Source organism: Pristis pectinata, chromosome 7 (genome assembly GCF_009764475.1).
Source record: "Pristis pectinata isolate sPriPec2 chromosome 7, sPriPec2.1.pri, whole genome shotgun sequence".
In the NCBI taxonomy this organism is placed as follows: Eukaryota; Metazoa; Chordata; class Chondrichthyes; order Rhinopristiformes; family Pristidae; genus Pristis; species Pristis pectinata.
Genome location: NC_067411.1, coordinates 55430126 through 55453273, shown reverse-complemented (window position 1 = coordinate 55453273; position 23148 = coordinate 55430126). Strand labels below are relative to the sequence as shown.

Here is a 23148-nt window from a genome sequence, read left to right as displayed (position 1 = left end):
TCAAACAACATAAGAAATAAAAAGTGTCCTAGGCCATTCAGCTCATCATTCATTATGGGCATGGGTGATCTTTTAGCTCGATGTGACTTTCCTTTGCCAACTCAATATCCCTTAATTCTCTTAACAAAAAATAATTAAACTCTGCCTTGAATGCAACTTGGTGACTGAACCTCTACTACTCGCCTGAGAAGAGAATTCCAAAGATTCACTATATTTATATTTTTAATGAAATACGAGGCCATCCAGCCCATTAAGCCAATGCCTACTCCCAGAGCATTCCCATCCATCCCAATCCTCTACTCATTTTCCTATAACTCATTCTCTCTCCCAAGCCCATCCACTCACCCATATTCTCCTGTCACTCAGCTAGGGTATGTTGATACCAAGGAGGTGGTGGTGTTGGGGCTCTTGAAGAACATCAAAGGTGGAAAAGTCCCCATGGCCTGATGGGATCTATCCCAGGTTATTGAGAGAAGCAAGGAAAGATATTGCTAGAGGTTTGACAGAGACCTTTGTATCCTCTTTAGCCAAGGTAATGACAAGGCAGGTCAGACCTTGAGATGCAAGTCCATGGCTCATTGAAAGTGGCTACACAGGTAGATAGGGTGGTTCAGAAGGCTTGTAGAATGCTTGCTTTCATTAATCGAGGTATTAAGTATAGGAGTCAAGAAGTTATGATGCATAAGTGTTTTTATGAGTGTTTTATATAAATTCTGATCGAGAATAGTGGGGGCAGGACGCGCAGGCGCGTGACGTCAGCAGGTAAAGTGCAGGCAGTTTAAAAAGCAAACCGCCATATCCAGCGGGCAGCGTCGGAGCGGGCAGCAGAGTGAAAGGGAGCAGAGTGATTTGAGCTTTGGCTTAAAGGGGTGAGGCAGGTGAGTAGCTGGTAAGTAAAGGTAAGGTTTACCTGTTATCTGTTAGAAATTTTTAAGTAGGAAAAAACTAGGTAGGGGAAAAAAAAATTAGTTCAGATGGAGGACATGGTGGTGTGCTGCAGCTGCTTGATGTGGAAGATCGTGGACCTTGCTGCGGTCCACGATGGCCACATCTGCAGTAAGTGCTTGAGGCTGGAGGAACTTCAGCTTAAAATTGATGAGCTGGAGTTGCATCAGGGAGGGAGGGAGTTATGTAGATTCTGTACATCAGGAGACAGTCACCCCCCCTTAGAGCAGGTACTTCTGGAGTCCAGGAAAGAGATAGAAGGGTGACTGTCAGGGAAGGGAAAAGGAAAAAGAAAACGAACAGGCAGATAGTGCAGAGGACCCCGGAGGCTGTTCCCCTCAGTAACAGGTTTTCTGCTTTGGAAGCTGTTGGGGGGATGACCTACAGGGGCCCTAGCAGCAGTAACCAGGTCTCTGGCACTGGGACCGGTCCTGCTGTTCAGAAGGGAAGGGAGGAGAAGAGGAAGGCAGTAGTGATAGGGGTCTCGATAGTCAGGGAAACAGACAGGAGGTTCCATGGCAGTGAGCATGAATCACAGATGGTATGTTGCCTCCCAGGTGCCAGGGTCTGCGATGTCTCTGATCAGGTCCACAGGATTCTTGATCGGGAGGGAGAACAGCCAGAAGTCGTGGTACATGTTGGTACCAACAACATAGGTAGGAAGAGGGATGAGGTCCTGAAAAGTGAGCTAGGCAGAAGGCTGAAGAACAGGACCTCAAGGGTAGCAATCTCAGGATTGCTGCCAATGCCATGTGATAGTGAAGGTAGGAATAGGATGAGATGGCAAATAAATGTGTGGCTGAGAAGTTAGTGCAGGAGGGAAGGTTTTAGATTTTTGGATGATTGGGATCTCTTCAGGGGAAGGTAGGACCCGTACAGAGAGGACGGGTTACACCCGAACCTGAGGGGGGGCCAATATCCTTGCAGCCAGGTTTGCTAGGGTGGTTCGGGAGGGTTTAAACTAATTTGCAAGGGGGGTGGGAACCAGAGGAGTAGTTCAAAGGAAGAAGGGGATAGGGAAAAGTCAGATCTAACAGGTAGAGAGGCTTTGAGGAAGGAGAAGCAGACTACAGGCTATAAAAGTAGTAAGGTGGATGGGCTAAAGTGCACTTACTTAAATGCAAGAAGCATCAGGAATAAGGGAGATGAACTGAGAGCTTGGATAAGTAAATGGGACTACGATATTGTGAATATTACAGAGACACGGCTGACATCAGGACAGGAATGGACATTGAATGTTCCTGGTTTTCAGTGTTTTAAAAGGGATGGGGGGGTGGGAAAGAAGGAGGAGGGGTCGCAATACTGGTCAGGGACACTATTACAGCTGCAGAAAGGGTGGATAATGTAGAAGGATCCTCTCTAGAGTCAATATGGGTGGAAGTTAGGAACAAGAAAGGAGCAGTTACTCTACTGGGAGTATTCTATAGGCCTCCCAGTAGCAGTAGGGATACTGAGGAGCAGATTCGGAGGCAGATTTTGGAAAGATGCAAAAATAACAGGGTTATCATAGTGGGAGACTTCAACTTCCCAAATATTGATTGACACCTGCTTAGTGCCAAAGGTTTAGACGGGGCAGAGTTTGTTAAGTGTGTCCAGGATGGATTCCTCTCACAGTATGTTGACAGACCAATAGAGAAAATGCCATATTAGATCTAGTTTTAGGTAATGAACCGAGTCAGGTGACAGATCTATCAGTGGGTGAGCATTTGGGGGACAGCGACCACTGTTCCATAACCTTTAGAATTGTCATGGACAGGGATAGGAGCAAAGAGGAAGGGAAGATATTTAATTGGGGGAAGGCGAATTATGAGGCTATAAGGCGAGAGCTTGAGAGTGTGAATTGAGATGACATTTTTTTTTAAGGGAAATATATAGAGATGTCGTCAATGTTCAGGGATCTCTTGCAGGATGTTAGGGATAAGTTTGTCCCGGTGAGGCAGAGAAGGAATGGCAGGGTGAAGGAACCATGGGTGACAAGAAAGGTGGAAAAACTAGTTAAGAAGAAGGCGGCAGTATACATAAGGTGTAGGCAGCAAGGATCAGACAGGGCTCGTGAGGAATATAGAGTAGCAAGGAGGGAACTTAAGAAGGGGCTGAGGAGAGCGAGATGGGGACATGAAAAGGCTTTGGCGAGTAGGGTTAAGGAGAATCCCAAGGCTTTTTACTCGTACATGAAGAGCAGAAGGATGGCTAGAGTGAAGGTAAGTCCGATTAAAGACAAAGGTGGGAAGCTCTGCCTGGAAGCTGTGGAACTGGATGAGGTTCTCAATGAATACTTCTTTTCAGTATTCACCAAGGAGAGGGGTCTTGATGATGCTGAGAACAGTGTTGGTGAGGGTAATATTCTAGAGTATGTAGATATTAAGAGAGAGGATGTGTTGGAGCTGTTAGAAAATATTAGGACAGATAAGTGGGGAAGAGATCAAGGGAGATGTCAGAGGGAGGTTTTCCACCCGGAGAGTGGCAGGTGCACGGATGTGCTGCCTGGGGTAGTGGTGGAGGCTGATACATTGGTCAAGTTCAAGAGATTGTTAGATAAGCATATGGAGGAATTTAAGATAGAGGGATATGTGGGGTGGGAGGAAGGGGTTAGATAGTCTTAGGAGTGGTTTGAAGGTCAGCACAACATGGTGGGCCGAAGGGCCTGTATTATTCTATGGTATCTCTATAGAACTCTGGTTAGGCCGCATTTAGAGTATTGTGTGCAGGTCTGGTCACCTCACTCTTGGAAGGATGTCGAGGCTTCAGAGAGGGTGCAGAGGAGGTTTACTGGGCATGTGCTATCAGGAGAGGCTGGACAAACTTGGGCTCTTTTCTCTGGTAGGCAAAGGCTGAGGGGTGATCTGTTGGAAGTGTATAAAATTATGAGGGGCATAGAAAGGGTGGACGAGCAATATCCTTTTTCCCATTATTGAGCGATCCAATACCAGAGGGCATGGATTCAAGGTGAGGGGGGTAGGTTAAGAAGAGACACAAGTTTTTTTTTACTCAGAGTAGTGGATGCCTGGAATGTGTTGCCTGATAGGGTGGTGGAGGCAAACGCATTGGGGGCTTTTAAGAGGAGCTTGGATGGGCACATGAATGAGAGGAAAATGGAGGGATATGTACTGTACTATGTTCTGTGCAAGGTCCCAGAGGACTGGACAGTAGCCAATGTTTTTCCTTTAAGAAGGGCAACAGGGACAAACCAGGAAATTATAGGCCAGTGAGCCTTACATCAGTGGTAGGGAAATTATTGGAGAAGGTTCTTGGGAATAAGGTCTACTCTCATCTAGAAAAACATGGACTTATTAGGCAGTCAGCATGGCTTTGTGTGGGGCATATCATGTCTTGCAAACCTGATTTGAGTTTTTTTTTGAGGAAGTGATGATTGTTGAGTGCAAGGCAAAGGATGCTATACAAGTATACTTTAGTAAAGCTTTCAACAAGATCCTCCATGACAGGCTGATTCAGAAGACATGGGATCCATGGTAGATTGGATTAAAAATTGGCTTGGTCATAGAAGACAGAGGGTAGTGGTGGAGGAGTGGTGTTCCTACTGGAGGTCTGTGACCAGTAGTGTTCTGCAGGAATCAATGCTGGGACCTCTGCTGTTTGCGACATATACAAGTGACTTGAATAAAAACGTAGGTGGGTTGATTAGCAAGTTTGCAGTGAACACAAAAGTTGGTGGAGTTGTGGAGAATGAGGAAGGTTGTCAAAGGATTCAGCAGGATATAGACCAGTTGCAAATGTGGGGAAGAAAATGGCAGATGGAGTTTAATCCCGGTAAGTGCAAGGTTTAGCACTTTGGGAAGTCAAATATGAAGTGGAAGTACATACTAAGTGGCAGAACTCATAGGAACATTGATGCACAGACGGATCTTGGTGTGCATGTCTATAGCTTCCTGAAAGTGGCAAAACAAGAATATAGGGTTTTAAAGGTGGTGTATGGCATGCTTGGCTTTATCGGTCAGGGTGTTAAGTATAAAAGTAGAGAAGTCATGATGCAGTTGTGTAAAATTTCAGTTAGACCACCTTTGGAGTAACATGTGCAGTTCTAGTCGTCACATTACAGGAAGGATGTGAAGGCTTTGGAGTTGATGTAGAAGAGGTTAACCAGGATGTCGCCTGAATTATTGTATTAGCTGTAAGGAGGGCTTGGACAAACTTGGATTGCTTTTTCTGGAGTGTCAGAGGCAGAGGGGTGACCTGATAGAAGTATATGATATTATGAGAGCATGGATAGGGTAGATAATCAGTTTTTTTTCCCCCAGGGTATAATTGTCAAATACTAGAGGCATGGCTTTAAGGTGAGAGTGGGAAGGTTTAAAGGAGATTTACAAGGTAAGTTTTCTCCCCCAAAGAGAGAGTAGTAGGTGCCTGGAATGAGCTGACAGGGGAAGTGGTGGAAGCAGATATGATAGCAATGGTTAAGAGGCATTTAGACAAGCACTGAAAGGGCAGGAAATGGAGGGGTATAGATCACATGCAGGCAGATGGGATTCGCTTAAATTGGCATCTTGGTTGGCACAGACACTGCAGGCCACAGGGGCTGTTCCTGTGCTGTATTGTTCTGTGCACACTAGTGGCAATTTACAGTAAGCAATTAAACTTTGGAATATAGGAGAAAACTGAAGCACTTGGGTGAAACTCATGCAGTCATAGGGAAAATATGCAAATTCTTCACAGATGTCACCCAAGGTCAGGATTGAACCCAAGTCGCTGTGGCTGTGTGGTAGCAACATTAACCACTGCATCACTGTGCTGTTATGCCAGGTGAAAAAAGTTCTTCTCATCTATGTCCCCAATAGTTAACCCCATATTTTGAGATTATGACCACTGATTCTAGACTGCCCAGCTAGAAAAATATCCTTGCATCTATCCTGACAAGTTCCTGAAAAGTTTTGATGAGATCACTTCATTTTATTCTAAACTCTAGTGAGCATCAACCCCCTGTTTAATCCCTCCTTATATGATAAGCGAGTGAACCTTCACTGTACATCTAATTCAATCCTTCATAGCTTTATGTTACATTGTGGATGCAGAATAGACCACGGCTCTGTATAGTGGAAGCAAGATATTTCTTGTAGGCAAATCATCTTGCAATAAACATACCACTTGCCTTCCTAATTGCTTGCTGAACCTACGTACCCAGGAACCTCTGAACACCTACACCTTTCAATCCCTCACCATTTAAAAATTATTCCAGCTTTCTATTCTTCCTACCAAAGTGGATGACCTCATTTGTCCCCCCCACACACTATAGTCCATTTACCATGTGCCAGAAGCGTGGTGACACTTGCGGACTGCACCCAGAACATTCTACACAAAAAGGTGCATTTCACTGTGTGTTTCGACGTAAATCTAGAAGCTATCTTATCTTATGCTGTTCACATCCCTCAGAGCCCCTTTGCACCCTACACTAACCATGTTCCTTGCATCCCAAACTTGATTATATCAATGAGTCAGATGAAGGAGTCATACACAAACTGGGAACAGCTGGTGCCCCATCACTGATCACCATATTTATTCCAATCATTCAAATGTGTACTTAAATGACTGTACAGCACGGTGACAGCCTTTCATCCAGTGAGTCAATGCAAGTTATTTTTCAGCCCAACTCATCCATGTTGACCAAAGGTGCCTACTACCCAAGCTGGACCCAACTGCTTGTGTTTGGCCCATATCCCTCTAAACCATTCCCATTCATGCACCTGTCCAAATGTCTTTTAAACACTGTAATTGTACCTTCTCTACCACATCCTCTGGCAGCTTGTTTCATATACCCACTGTGCAGAAAAAAAACTTGCCCCTCAAATTCCTATTAAATCTTTCTCCTCTCACCTTAAACCTATACTGTCTAGTTTTAGACTCCCCTACCCTGGGAAAAAGTCTGTGACCATCTACTCTATCTATGGACCTCATGATTTTATATACATCTATAAGCTCACCCTTCCTCCAGGGTAGAAATCCCAGCATATACTTATAAAACTCCAACTATCCAGTCCCAGCAATATCCTTGTGAATCTTTTCTGCACTCTCTCTGGCTAAATAACATCCATCCTATAGCATGGCAATCAGAACCAAACACAATATAGCAATGTAGAATAAAAATGCATATCTACAGGATGAATAATTTAAATTGAGGAGATCTGGTCCAGGTAAATTGGAGTCAAAGACTGGCAGACAGAAATGTTATGGCATATTGGGAGTCTTTAAAAAGGAAGTGGTTTAGATATAATTTATTCAAATTTTCGGAAGAGAAAAGGAAGGACAACAGAGTCTGTGTGATAAAGGAACTGGAGAACAAGCTGAAACAGCAAAGGATGTCAGGTTGATAATACAAGGAAGAAATCAGACTTTATAAGAAATAACAAGTACGAGTCATAAATAGAAAAAAAAAGGACAAGAAAAACAAAAAAAAAATCAGAAAATGCTAGAAATACTCCACAGGTCAGATAGTTTCTGTGGAGAGAGACACAGGATTAAGATTCTGAAAAGCCTGAAATGTTTATTCAATTTTTCATTCCACATACTTTTCCCCCCAAATTCCTGAATATTTCCATTATTCTTTATATTTAAATAAAAGACAACTTACCTCTGAGGGTTGGGTTCATTCTTTTGATCCCTTTGGTGAACAATCATTCGACACTTCCCAATGACACCATCTGGACGTGATATTCCCATGCCTTTAAAAGCAATCCTATTTGGAAAGAATTTTCAAAATAAATTAATCCCCATTACTTCTGTACAGATGAATGGAATTTATATCTGACAGCTCCTAAGAATATAGAAATTACAGCACAGTACAGGCCCTTCAGCCCACATTGTTGTGCTGACATTTTATCTTGCTCCAAGATCTATCTAACCCTTCCCTCCCACATAGCCCTCCATTGCTCTATCATTCATGTGTCTAAGAGTCTCTTAAATGTCCCTAATGTATCTGCCCCCACAACCTCTGCCGGTAGTGCGTTCCACACACCTGCCACTCTGTGTAAAAAAAAAACTTACCCCTGACATCCCCCTTTATATCCAATCACCTTAAAAATTATGCCCCCTCACGTTAGCCATTGTCACCCTGGGAAAAAGTGACTGTCCACTCGATCTATGCCTCTTATCTCGTACACCTCTATCAAGTCACCTCTCATCCTCCTCTTCTCAAAAGAGAAAAGCCCTAGCTCACTCAACCTATCCTCATAAGACATGCTCTCCAATCCAGGCAGCATCCTGGTAAATCTCCTCTGCACCCTCTAAAGCTTCCACATCCTTCCTATAATGAGGCGACTAGAACTAAACTCAAAGATTATTTTTCTTTTCCATAAAACTACAGAGCAGAGATCATTAAACTCAGATGAATATTTGCTTTTGCAAGCTAGCTTTTTCCATGTACTCAGGCATTTTGTTTTTTGCCTTCAAGCATTTCTCCAATTTCCTTTAAAGGCCATTACTTATAGACTGCATTCAACAGTCTCAGGCAATGATGTCCAATTTGAAACCACACGCTGTTAAAGAAGTTTTCTTCACTTTTCCCCTCCCTCACTTGGCTCCTTCTGCTGATTATCCTATCATCCTTCACCCCTCCTCCATCCACCCATCACTTACTGGCCCCCGTCTCACCCCTTCCCCTCTTCTCTATACTGGCTACTTTCCCTCTCCACTCTCAGTCCTGATGCAGGATCTTGACTCAAAAAGTCAACAATTCTTCTCCTCCCTCCACCACTCACAGACGCTGCTTGACACACTTGAGTTCCCCCAGCAGTTTATTTCCTCCAGTTTGCTTCTGGTTCTTTTGCCTTATATTGGTACCCCCGGGAGCTAGCCATCCTTAAGCCTTCAAAGTTGCTTAATGTGTGACCTGATAGCAGCCTAGCAAGGAAAAATTCACAAAGATTCATAGTTGTGCAGCACAGAAACAAGCCCTTCAGCCCACCAAGTCAGTGGTTACCATCAAGCACCTGTTTACACTTATTCCATGTTATTCTTCTCACACTCCTATTAATTTGCCACAGATTCTACCACTCACCTATACAATAGGGGCAATTTACAATAAACAATTAATATACCAACTTGCATGTCTTTGGGATTGGGAGGAATATGAGCAGCTGGAGGAAACCCACAGGAAGAACATGCAAACTCCACAAAGACAACAGGGATCAGGATTGAAACTGGGTAACTGGAGCTGCGAGGCAGCAGCTCTACTACCTGCACTACTGTGTTGCACCAGTGGAGTACCTCATATACCAAAACATTCGAGCTTTTTACATTCAAGGGAATACAGGTCAAATTTATGCAATCAATCCTAGTAATTAAACCCTTTAAGTCCTGGAATGATTCTTAGAAGTATATGCTGCACCTTTCCAGGGCAAATACTTCTTCCCAGAGTTTCAGTATCCAAAATTAAATGCAGTTGTCTGGTTGGGATCTGACCATGGCTTTAAACAATGAAGCATTACTTTCTCACTTTTGAGACAAAAACACCTTTCTAAAATCCTATTTTTGTATCTATGTGACAAATAAATCTTCTGATCCTCCATAGTTCCATAAAGAAAACATTTTCATTGAACATTCTTTAATCTAAAATGACAACCTTACATGTCCCCATGCTGAATGCAATTTGAAGGACTTAACTTGCATTCCTTTACAACTTCTGGCAGTTACTACTGGCATCTAAGTTAGCGCCATCTATTGCTAAACCTTGTGGAACACCATCATTGACATTTGTACAAATTTCAAACAATACTTGGGGAAATTAACAGGCTCACTGACTTGAGTGGATTCCTGCACTGACAATCATGCTTGCCTTTCCTCCACTAGAACCATAGAACAATACAGCACAATACAGGCCCTTCAGCCCATCATGTTGTGCTGCCCTTCAATCCACACCTAAGGCTATCTAACCCCTTCCTCCCACATATCCCTCTAACTTAAATTCCTCCATATGCTTATCTAACAATCTCTTGAACTTGTCCAATGTATCAGCCTCCACCACCACCCCAGGCAGCGCATTCCATGCGCCAACCACTCTCTGGGTGAGAAACCTCCCTCTGACATCTCCCTTGAACTTCCAACCCATTACCTTAAAGCCATGTCCTCTTGTTTTGAGCATTGGCACCTTGGGAAAGAGGCGCTGGCTGTCCACTCTATCTATTCCTCTCAATATCTTGTACACCTCTATCATGTCTCCCCTCATCCTCCTTCTCTCCAATGAGTAAAGCCCTAGCTCCTTTAGTCTCTCCTCATAATCCATACTTTCTAATCCAGGCAGCATCCTGGTAAATCTCTGCACCCTTTCCAACACCTCCACATCCTTCCTATAATGAGGCGACCAGAACTGGACACAGTACCTCTAAGTGTGGCCTAACAAGAGTTTTGTAAAGCTGCATCATCACTTCGTGGCTCTTAAACTCAATCCCACGATTTATGAAAGCTAACATCCCATAAGCTTTCTTAACTACCCTATCTACCTGTGAGACCAGATCCCTCTACTCCTCCACACTGTCCAGAATCCTGCCATTTACCTTGTACTCCATCTTGGAGTTAGTCCTTCCAAAGTGTACCACCTCACACTTCTCTGGATTGAACTCCGTCTGCTACTTGTCAGCCCAGCTCTGCATCCTATCAATATTACTCTGCAAGCTTTGACAGCCTTCCACACCATCCACAACACCACCGATCTTTGCGTCATCTGCAAACTTGCTAACCCAGCCTTCCACCCCCTCATCTAAGTAGTTAATAAATATCACAAAAAGTAGAGGTCCCAGAACCGATCCCTGTGGGACACCACTAGTCACAGCCCTCCAATCCGAATGCACTCCCTCCACCACAACCCTCTGCTTTCTACAGGCAAGCCAATTCTGAATCCACACAGCCAAGCCTCCCTGGATCCCTTGGCCTCTGACCTTCTGAAGACGCCTACCATGGGAACCTTGTCAAACACTTTACTAAAATCCATGTAGACCACATCCACTGCACTACCCTCTATCTTCCTGGTCACTTCCTCAAAGAACCCTATCAGGCTAGTGAGGCAAGATCTTCCCTTCACAAAGCCATGCTGGCTGTCCCTAATCAGTCCACGATTCTCTAAATACTCATAGATCCTATCTCTAAGAATCCTTTCTAACAGTTTACCCACCACAGACGCAAGGCTCACCGGCCTGTAATTCCCTGGACTATCCTTACTACCTTTTTTGAATAAGGGGACAATATCTGCCACCCTCCAATCCTCCAGTACCATCCCAGTGGACAACGAGAACTCAAAGATCCTAGCCAACAGTTCAGCACTCTCCTCCCTCGCCTCAGGAAGCAGCCTGGGGAATATTCCGTCAGGCCCCGGGGACTTATCTGTCCTAATATTTCCTAACAATTCCAACACATTCTCTCTCTTAATATCTGCATACTCTAGAACATTACCCTCACCTACACTGTCCTCAGCATCATCAAGACCCCTTTCCTTGGTGAATACTGAAGAGAAGTATTCATTGAGAACCTCACCCACTTCCACAGCTTCCAGGTACATCCTCCCACCTTTGTCTTTAATCGGACCTACCTTTACCCTAGCCATCCTTCTGCTCTTTACGTATGAGAAAAAAGCCTTGGGAATTCTCCTTAACCCTACTCGCCAAAGCCTTTTCATGTCTTCATCTCGCTCTCCTCAGCCCTTCAAGTTCCTTCCTTGCTACTCTATATTCCTCACGAGCCCTGTCCGATCCTTGCTGCTTCCACCTGATGTATGCTGCCTTCTTCTTCCTAACTAGTTGTTCCACCTCTCTCGTCACCCACGGTTCCTTCATCCTACCATTCCTTCTCTTCCTCACCGGGAAGAATTTATCCCTAACATCCTGCAAAAGATGCCTGAACATCGACCACATCTCCATAGTACATTTCCCTTCAAAATTGTCATCCCAATTTACACTCCCAAGTTCTCGCCTTATAGCCTCATAATTCGCCTTTCCCCAATTAAATATCTTCCCGTCCTCTTTGCTCCTATCCCTGTCCATGACAATTCTAAAGGTTATGGAGCAATGGTCACTGTCCCCCAAATGCTCGCCCACCAATAGATTTGTCACCTGTCCTGGTTCATTCCCTAAAACTAGATCTAATATGGCGTTCCCTCTAGTCAGCCTGTCAACATACTGTGTCAGGAACCCGTCCTGGACACACTTAAACTGTGCCCCGTCTAAACCCTTGGCACTAAGCAGATGCCAATCAATATTTGGAAAGTTGAAGTCTCCCACTATAATAACCCTGTTTTTTTCGCATCTTTCCAAAAACTGCCTCCCAATCTGCTCCTCAGTATCCTTACTGCTACCAGGGGGCCTATAGAATACTCCCAGGAGGGTAACTGCCCCTTTCTTGTTCCTAACTTCCACCCATATTGACTCTAGAGAGGATCCTTCTACATTATCTACCCTTTCTGCAGCTGTAACAGTGTCCCTGATCAGTACTGCACATTTATCTCAGCTAAGCCACGTTACAAGTGCCACAATAATTGCTTGTGTGAGCTGCAACTTTTTCAAAATTGTTTAAAGATTGCAGTGTACTTCTACCGACTCATCAGTACTGGCACTGATATAATTACCAGCATCTGTACAACTAGATTATGGTTTTACCATCAAAATTCACACTTGTGTTACCAAAGGCCAGATTCTTTATATGGGTTTTCTAATGCAATAGATCAGGAAATGCTGGGATATGAAAGTAAGATCGCACCTTTAAGAGTGAAATCTATTCATAAATTATTTTTCATCAGGTGTAGCTTTAACATTGTTATTAATATAACTGTGAAATGTTAAAAAGGCAAAAATGTGAATTTTGCAAATTATTTTTTATCCCTTATCTAAAATATCAATGAATTATTCTCAAATCTCCCACAATGCAGCATTCCTTACAGATTGCAAGAATAGAATGGCTCAGCTATGCTTAGTTTTGATACTTACAACACATTAAAATTTTATAATTCAAAGAAAGACAGAGATAATGATCAACAACCTACATAATTCAAAGAGATTTAATCTTTACCTTGGAACAGCATTATTAAATAAACACCCACCTGTTGTAGATGTCATCATCTTCCCCTCCCCAGCCCCAATAATCATTGGGGAAGCCATTGATTCTTTCATGCTGCTCTCTACTTAAGGCTGAAATTCCACCGAAGTACTGCCTGTATGGCAGGCTGAAACAAATAATTTTACAATTTATCTTTCAGTACTTTCAAAAACAAAAGTAACCAAATTTATGTCATAAATTTTTTGAACTAGTTTAAAGATTATGCACAACCGAGGGGTTGCCTTTCACCTATAGGAACTGACCTCTCACTTTACTGAGTCTTACACCCTTTCCTTCCCAAGTGCTTTATATTTGTCTCTTGTCATCTCTTAATAGCAATGCTGATGAGTATATTTGCTACATTTTTCTTTGTTTTAAAGTACAAAATTGCAGTCATGTGCTAAACTGAAATTCAGCTTGAAGTGTAGAAGCATCATCCTAATCATCACCACTTTGCAAGAATCTTTGAGCTACTGTGCTAGCCTGTACTATCTTCCCACCTGGTTGTGCGGCAAACTACTTGTGGTAAGAAAAAAAAAGTCACCATAGATCCATACCATAAGTCACCACCTATGTAAAAGCAAGCCAAGTGATTATGAAAAGGTATTACTATGTTTGATATACCTCACAATAATTGCTTGAGAGACAATAGGTAGAGGAAATACAATGGAGGTAGTTTACATGGATGTAGTTTAAGGAAACAAGTACTTTCATACTATTAGTTATTTTACTTTACAAGGTTGAGGACATTGTGTTAAACAACTCCATGAGGGTACTACTTATATTATCAACCAACACTACAGAAATACATCAAAATACAAACTATAAATGTTGGAAATCTGAAATAAAAACAGAAAATGCTGGAAACATCCAGCACAGTGGGCAGCATCTGCAGAAAGAGAAATAGAAATAATTCCTATTAGGTTGCAGGTTGTTCATCAGAACTGGGAAAGCTTTAAGCTGCAAAGAGGGATGGAGGGGACGAAGACATCTAATATGTTGGCTAATATTCACAAAGCATCTTTTTAAAAGATTAGCGAGGACCGTTTGAGAGATTGAAAGCAACAAAGAGACGATGCTACAGCTGTGAAATAGAGGCCAGAGCCGTTGCTGAACCCAAGGCCAAAAGTAGATGCTGGATTGCCCAGCTTATCAGACCGTGTCAGAAAAACTGAGTTAAATTAAAGATGGATAACTTTACAACAGAACTGGCCAGTTCTGAACAAACTGAAAAATAGTTACCTGAAACTGTTCAGCAACGGCCCATGGAGTCAACTGCTGAGAGAAAGAAAAGTGAACCCATTTCTTTACCAGCTAGCCACTTAAAAATACATGTCATGGTCTTACCGGAAACCAAATTTATCCATTGACACAGCCAGATGTCTTGGCTGGCTGTAACACTTGTAGATATTACGGTCATCCATTGGAATCAAATCAACATCACTGAACACAAAGCAGTTGTAGTCATATTCCTTCAAAGCTTCCACGAAACCCACGTTGAGAAGTTTGGCTCGATTAAAAGTTTCTTCTCCATGCTGGAAAAAAAAATTAATTTGGAGAAATGAGACAAAGCATCAAATTAGGGTGCAATTTTTAATTTTTTAAGCTATCAGAATTTACCTTTTATTGAATGATGGTAGAATAAAATATACCTGATATTAACATTCAAGTGTTATGTAAGAAATTAAAGGGTCAATATACACTCAAATTATATTATTTGTCAAGCCGTTATTAAACCATGCACTTCAGTAAAGTCAGTAGTAATTAAAGCAAAAAAAAATGCAAATGCTGGGAATCTGAAACAAAAACAGAAAACATTGGAAGTACTCAGCAGATCAAGCAGTATCTATGGGGTGAGAAACTGAGTTCCGGTCAATGACACATCATTAAAACTGGAAAATGTGAGCAAGCAAATTGTAGAGGTTGAGGAGAGGAAAGAACAGATGTAATGTCAGCGATAGGATGCAGCCCAAAGTTGTCAAAGTAACAATAACAAGGCAGAAAAGAGAAAATAAAAGAAACAAAATCAAAACAGAAATTTACAGCTATATTTGTGGATAGGGTTTTAAAAAAAGTAATGATTGCCCAAATTCAATATTGTGCAGAATACTGTAACATGCAGAGAGAGAAAATGAAGTGATATTTCTCAAGCTTACTTTGAGCATGGTTAGTACAATGTAGCAGGCCATAAACAGTGAGGTCAGTGTGGGAGGGAATGGAGAATTAAAGTGACAGGCATCTGAATAGTGGGAAGGCAAGAAGTAAAAGGCAGGTGTACCAACTCCCACGGAAAGTGCTGCAAGAAGTGGAATGGTTAGTAATGGACGAGCAAACCAGGAAGTCATACAGTGAATAGTCCCTTCAGAATGCTGAAAAGGGAGGGGCAGATGCATCTGATAATGGAATCTAATTGAAACTGGTGAAAATTATGGAGATTGTGAAGGATGATTCATGGAACATGGAGGCTGGTGGGCTGGAAGAGCAGGACAAGGAGAGCCCTATCCTCGTTCTGGCTGGGGGGGGGGGGGGGGGGGGGGGGATGAGAGAAATGCAGGAAATATTGGAGATACAATTGAGAATCCTGTAAACTATAATAAAGGGGAAGTCATTATTAGGAAAGGGAAGACATCTTAAAAAGGCACTCGTGTGTAAAAAGTATTGTCTTCAGAGCAGATACAATGGAGGGAGAGGTGTGGTTGAGAAAGCTGTGGGGGGGGGGGTTGGGGGAAGGGGGTCTCTGGGCTTGTAATGGATATTGGCACTAACTGGTCCGCTGAGATGAGATGGAGATGTCAAGAAAGGAAACAGTCAGATATAGACCATGTAAAAGTGAGAGCAGGGTGGAAATGAGCAGTCAATACAATGAGTGAAAGCAACAACAGTTCTCAATGTAACGTAAAAGGGTTGAAGATCGTGAGTGGAGCTGAATGGGACTGAAACAAGGCTGTTCCACACATCCAAAGAGACAGACATAGCCTTGGACCCACACGAGTTCCTATAGCTGCACTTTTGATCGGCAGGAAGTGAATGAACAACTTCTCCTTTATCTTCATTGTAACAACTAGTTCAGCCAGGTGAAGACAGTGGTAGCAGAGGGGTCTGGTTGGGCCAATCTCCCTACAACGGGTGGGAGGGGGAAGACATGAGGGACCCTCAGACCATCCCCCATCAGGAAGGTCTTAAAGACCTCTCCTTCGTTCTGCACTACATTGGGACACCGGACATGTCCTCTACCAGTTTAACAACTTCCGATTCCCTGGCTCCCACTACCTCACCTTCACTATGGATGTCCACACTTTATACACCTCCATCCCCCACCAGAAACATCTTAAAGTTGGGTGAAAGGGCACAAGGACTCCTGGCCAAGGAAATGGGCATGGAGATCAAGTCAGCAGAAAAAGAACTCAATGTCACATAGGGTTCAGACTTTTTTTTAAAGATGGGACCTAGGGCATGAAGCCAAGGCTTCTGTTGAGGGTTCACCATTTGGAATCAGAGAGGGGAAGATCAAAAGGCAGAATGAAAACATAGCAAATTCAGCATTTTCAATTATCCTCAAAGACCAAAGTAGACATCTGTGTGTGGGGCTGAAGGAGATGGGAGAGGTGCTCAATAAATATGTTTTTACTGTGGAGAAAGAAATGAAGACTTCCTTTGGCACAAGCTGTCTCCAACCTCACCCTCCTTCCACCTGGCTCCATCTACCTTTTTGCCCAATTCCACCTATCATCCTGCCTGTCTCCCAACTCTACCCCTCCCTGGTTCCATTTACCCATCATTCTTCACCCATCCAGTCCATCAATCAGCTACTAGCCTGTCTCGCCACTCCCCCTCACCTCTTTAGACTGGCTATCTCCCCTCTCAACCTGAAACATGAACAGTTTCTTCCCCTCCCCCCCACCGCCCCCCCCCCACCCCCCACACAGATGCTGCTCAACCTTCTGAGTTGCACGGAGTATCCTGGTGTGGGAAAGAAGTGTGGAGGGATTGGATGTTTATGGTAAAGGTGAGTTATTTGAGACCAGGAAACTGGAAACTGTTAAAGTGGTAAATGAGAAGAAACTGAACCAGGAGAGAAAGAAGCAGTTCGAGGTAGGAAAAAATAAATTCTGTGGGGCTACCAGAGTAGTCCTGCTTGTGGATCTTAATGAAGAGGTAGAACTGGGCTATGCAACAAGGAATAGGAGAGTAAGGTTCATAGGAGACCATCTTCTAAGAAAATGAGGTCAGTGATTGGCTGGGAGGCAGGTTGATGTTCAGTGATGGGATCCTACCACTGGGGAAGAGGAGATTTTTGAGTCGACATTTGACCTCTGCAAGATAAAGGTCAGTTTGCCAAACCACAACAATACCTCTTCAGCAGGTTTGATGACAGTGAAGGGGTTGGTCATTAGTGGAATGCTGCAAGTTCAGAGGAAGGTTAGAGTCAGGGCTATGCAAACACTGAGACTGTCAAATGTTGGGTTGATAGTTAATGAATAAATTGAGAGGCCAGAAGGAGTCCAGTTGCATTTGAGAATTCTGGAGTTGGGTGAAAGGGCACAAGGACTCCTGGCCAAGGAAATGGGCATGGAGATCAAGTCAGCAGAAAAAGAACTCGATGTCACATAGGGTTCAGACTTTTTTTTAAAGATGGGACCTAGGGCATGAAGCCAAGGCTTCTGTTGAGGGTTCACCATTTGGAGTCAGAGAGGGGAAGATCAAAAGGCAGAATGAAAACATAGCAAATTTAGCATTTTCAATTATCCTCAAAGACCAAAGTAGACATCTGTGTGTGGGGCTGAAGGAGATGGGAGAGGTGCTCAATAAATATGTTTTTACTGTGGAGAAAGAAATGAAGACTTCAGAACCTGAGAGAGTTGATGGGGATGTCTTAGGGATAGTCCGCATTACAAGAGAGGTGGTGCTGGATGTCTTAAAATGTATTAAAATAGATAAATCTCCAGGGCCAGATCAGGTATATTCAAGAAAACTGTGGGAAGCTAGAGAAGAAATTGCAGGAGCCCTGACTGAAATATACACATCTCCGTAAGGCACAGGTGAGGTACCAGAGGTCTGGAGGGTGGCCAATGTTGTGCCTTTATTTAAAGGCTGAAAAGAAAAACCTGGGAAGTATAGTAACTTTACAGATGACACTAAAATAGGTGGTGTTGTTGACAGTAAAGATGGTTATCAGGATTTTCAGAGGGATCTTGATGAGCTGGGTAAGTGGGCCAAGGAATGGCAAACAGTTTAATTCTGATAAGTGTGAGGTGTTGCATTTTGGGAAGACAAATGATGGTAGGACTTTCACAGTGAATGGCAGGGCCCTGGAGAGGGTTGTGGAACAGAAGGACATAGGAGTTCAAGTACAAGGTTCCCTGAAAGTGGTGAAGGCAGCTTCTGGCACACTGGCCTTCATCAGTCAGGGCGCTAAGAACAGAAGTTGGGATGTTATGTTCCAGTTGTATAAGATATTGGTGAGGCCCCATTTGGAATATTGTCTTCAGTTTTGGTCACCATGCTATAAAAAGCTGCTATTAAACTGGAAAGAGGCAGAGGAGATTTATGAGAATGTGGCAGGACTTGAGAGACTGAGTTGTGGAGAGAGGTTGAGCAGGTTGGGACTATTTTCATTGGAGTGTAGGAGAATGAGAGGTTATGTTATAGAGGTGTATAAAATTATGAGGGCCATAGATAGGGTGAACATGAACAGTCTTTTCCCAGGGTTAGGGAGTCGAGAGCTAGAGAGCATAGGTTTAGGTGAGGGGGAGAGATTTATAGGAACCCAAGGGGCAACTCCATATATGGAATAAGCTGCCAGAGGAAATGGTTGAGGCAGGAAAGGCTCTTGGATAGGTACATTGATAGGAAAGGTTGAGGAATATGGGTCAAACGCAGGCAAATGGGAGGCAGTTAGCTGGGCATCTTGGTCAGCACAGACCAGTTGGGCTGAAGGACCTGTTTCCATGCTGTATGACTAAGACTCTATAATTAACCACCCTTTTCCTCTCCATTGGTGGGGCTGAGTCTATTTTTTCCCCCCAATTTGTTTACGTTCCCTCACCCAGCAACCAGTTCTTAAAGTGATTATTGCTATGACAACCTTGGTCCATACCCTATCACAGTCATTTTGTTTTAACCGTAGGGAGGGGAAGACGCAGAGAGAAGAATCTGTTTTCTCACTTTTCCACTCTGAAGGATCCTTGACCTGAAATGTCAATCCTGTTTCTTTCCCCATGATGGTTTCCAACATTTCCTCTTTGTTAGTAGAAATCAATAATGGCAAAGGATTGTGCTTTCATTTCAATATAATCCTACTTTGTGTTCCTTCTCAGGCTCTTAAATAAATACATTAAATGTGTAAGTACTTGGGTGTTCCATGTATCAATAATAATTATACTTAATTTGAAGTAGAGGTAACTATTTAGTTTCACCACATTAGGAAAAGCTTTAGCAGCTTGTGTTTGCTCATTAACTTGGTCCCTATTGTAATGCGAGTCATTGGTATCAAATGTCTTTTCCGAGAGAGAGAGAATTTTGTAGTTTCATTAGAGAAGCATTGGTGAAAAATGATGATTGCTCTTTCAAAGCTCAAATTTCAGGACCGCTGCAGGCAATTTACAAACCCTCTAATCCTCGAGGCATAAGAGCACCAAATGGCATGAAATTGCAGAAGCTATTTTTACATTCACACAGAAAGGAGGAAATTACCAGGAACTTCAAAAGGTGGCATCAATTGACTACAGACGTCTTGGACAAACTTATGTACCTGCTCAGCACAACTACATTGTCCTGGATGCCAGGCATTCTCATGAAACAACAGCAAGGTACAAACTATGTTAAATGTTTGGGCAAACAGAACTCAATAATTAATAGACTTTTTTTTTAAAAAGTGGGATTACATGCTGAAATTCAACTGATCATGGTTATTCCTTCATATATACATTTAAGCAGACATACAGAGCTCTGCTATTGGAGAACTCTGACACAGTGCCAGGTATTTCAAGCCAACTCCAGGCAATTGTGATACATTTTCTGTAGCTACTGGTTTCAAACCAACAGTACAACATAATCCCACCCATAGATACAAAGATTGTGTTCAGAGTAAATGAAAAAATGAATCTGCATGAAAGCTGTCTGCTTAAATATTTCAAGATTTTCGGACTGAATAGATTTCTGTGGGACAGAGGGGGAGAGAGTGAAACATCAGATTAGTGTCTGAAGTTGCAACAACATATTCCAAAATGTCTTTTTATAAATAGTTTGGCAACAAATCTAGTGAAAATTACAGTCAAAAGGCCCAATTCTTTTCACAATACTGGGCCCCAACAAATGAAATCACACAGAATAGGAGGAACAGACCACAGTCCCTTAAACTTGCTCTTGTTATTCAATGCATCATAGTTGGCTTTCTACCCCAATATTTACAAACGCCTTGCCCATGTTCTACCAGTCTTGACCTTTAATAAATTTAGTGTCCTAGCATCTACAGCCATTCCAAAATACAGCTCTTTTAAAGTTCAAGCAACCTCCTCTGAATGAAGAAATCTCATCAGTCCCAAATAATAAACTCCTTTTCCTCAGATTATTGTTCTAAAATTTCCAGCCAGAGGAAACAGCACAATCTAAATTTAGTGTCTGTCCCACCAAACCCTCCAAGCATCTTATATTTTTCAGCAAAATCACCTGTCAACCATCTAAACTCCAGAGAGCATAGGTCAGTTCTACTCAGTCTCTCATTAGGAACCACTCTCATCCAGAGATTAATTCAGTGATTATTTCCTGCATCTATTCTAATGCATGCATAGAACATAAAACAGTACAGCACAGGAACAGGCCCTTCAGCCCATGATTTAGTGCCAAACTAATTAAACTAGTAATTAAATCCCTTCTGCCTATATCATGTCCATATCCCTCCATTCTCTGCACATTCACGTGCCTGTCTAAGAACCCCTTAAACACATCTATCGTATTAGCCTCCACAGCCACACATTACAGCGCATTCCATGCACCCATCAATCTCAGTGTAAAAAAAAACTTTCCCCGCACATCTCCTTTGAACTTACCCCCTCTCATCTTAAATGCATGCCCTCTAGTATTAAACATTTTGACCCTGGAAAAAAGATACCGGTGGTCATAAACTTCGATTAGGTCTCTTCTCAGGCTCCACCACTAAAGAGAAAACAACCCAAGTTTGTCTAAATCTGCAAATGCCCTCTAATCCAGACAGCATCCTGGTAAATCTTTTCTGCACCCTCTCCAAAGTCTCCATATCCTTCCTATAATGGGTTGACCAGAACCATAGGACAAGAACCATAGAACAATACAGCACAATACAGGTCCTTTGGCCCACCATGTTGTGCTGCCCTTCAAACCACACCTAAGACTATCTAACCCCTTCCTCCCACATATCCCTCTAACTTAAATTCCTCCATATGCTTATCTAACAATCCCTTGAACTTGTCCAATGTATCAGCCTCCACCACCACCCCAGGCAGCGCATTCCATGCGCCAACCACTCTCTGGGTGAAAAACCTCCCTCTGACATCTCCTTTGAACTTCCCACCCATTACCTTAAAGCCATGTCCTCTTGTTTTGAGCATTGGCACCCTGGGAAAGAGGTGCTGGCTGTCCACTCTATTTATTCCTCTCAATATCTTGTATTCCTCTATCATGTCTCCCCTCATCCTCCTTCCCTCCAATGAGTAAAGCCCTAGCTCCTTTAATCTCTCCCCATAATCCATACTCTCCAATCCAGGCAGCATCCTGGTAAATCTCCTCTGCACCCTTTCCAACACCTCCACATCCTTCCTATAATGAGGCCACCAGAACTGGACACAGTACTCCAAGTGTGGCCCAACCAGAGTTTTGTAAAGCTGCATCATCACTTTGCAGCTCTTAAACTCGATCCCACGATTTATGAAAGCTAACATCCCATAAGCTTTCTTAACTACCCTATCTACCTGCGAGGCAAATTTCAGTGATCTGTGGATATGAACCCCCAGATCCCTCTGCTCCTCTACACTGTCCAGAATCCTGCCATTTACCTGTACTCCACCTTAGAGTTCGTCCTTCCAAAGTGTACCACCTCACACTTCTCTGGATTGAACTCCATCTGCCACTTGTCAGCCCAGCTCTGCATCCTATCAATATCCTTCTGCAAGCTTCTACAGCCCTCCACACTATCCACAACACCACCGATCTTTGTGTCATTTGCAAACTTGCTAACCCAGCCTTCCACCCCCTCATCTAAGTCATTAATAAATATCACAAAAAGTAGAGGTCCCAGAACCGATCCCTGCGGGACACCATTAGTCACAGACCTCCAATCTGAATGCATTCCCTCCACCATAACCCTCTGCTTTCTACAGGCTAGCCAATTTTGAATCCACACAGCCAAGCTTTCCTGGATCCCTTGGCCTCTGACCTTCTGAAGAAGCCTACCAGAAATGAATGCAATACTCCAGATACAGCCCAACTAGAGTTTTATAAAGCTGTAACATAACTTCCCGACTCTTGAACTCAATGCCTCGGCTAATAAGAGCAAGCATGCCGTACGCCTTCTTTACCAACCTATCAACCTGTGCAACCACTTTCTGGGAGCTATGGACTTGGGCCCCAAAATCCTTCTGTACATAACACAGTTAAGGGTCTTGCCATTAAGTGTGCTGTTCCTTTATATTTGATCTCCCAAAGTGCAACACCTCACATTTGACTGGATTAAACTCCATTTGCCATTTCTCCACACATATCTGCAACTGATCTAGATCCTGCTGTATACTTTGGCAATGTTCTATGCTATCCACACCACCATTCTTTGTATCGTCTGCGAACTTACCAATCCACCCATCCACATTTTCTACCAGGTCACAGCAGAGGTCCCAGTACAGATCCCTGCAGAACAACACTAGTCACGGACCTCCAACCAGAATACATCCCATCGTATTGTGTCTTCTATGAGCAAGATAATTCTGAATCTAAACAGCTAAGTCACTGTGGATCCTAGGCATCTTAATCTTCCGGATGAGCCTACCACGAGAGACCTTGTCAAACACCTTTCTAAAATACATGTAGACAACATCCACAGCTCAACCTTCATTACCTTCTCAAAAAACTCAATCAAATTAGTAAGACATGACTTGCCTCTGCACAAACCTATGCTGACTGTCCCTAACTAAGCCATGGTTTTCTCAG

General features: G+C 43.1%; 1 protein-coding gene across 1 annotated transcript in view; it reads right to left on the bottom strand.

Annotated features, from left to right (window-relative positions):
- b4galt1l (DP-Gal:betaGlcNAc beta 1,4- galactosyltransferase, polypeptide 1, like) overlaps positions 1 to 23148 on the bottom strand; it is a 54324-nt gene that overhangs the window by 5820 nt on the left and 25356 nt on the right. Inside the window, exons 3-5 of the mRNA XM_052020174.1 lie at positions 14320 to 14507; positions 12977 to 13099; positions 7526 to 7630 (exon numbers count right to left, since the gene is read on the bottom strand). Coding sequence (XP_051876134.1) covers positions 7526 to 7630; positions 12977 to 13099; positions 14320 to 14507 — 416 coding nt within the window. The remainder of the gene's footprint in view (positions 1 to 7525; positions 7631 to 12976; positions 13100 to 14319; positions 14508 to 23148) is intronic.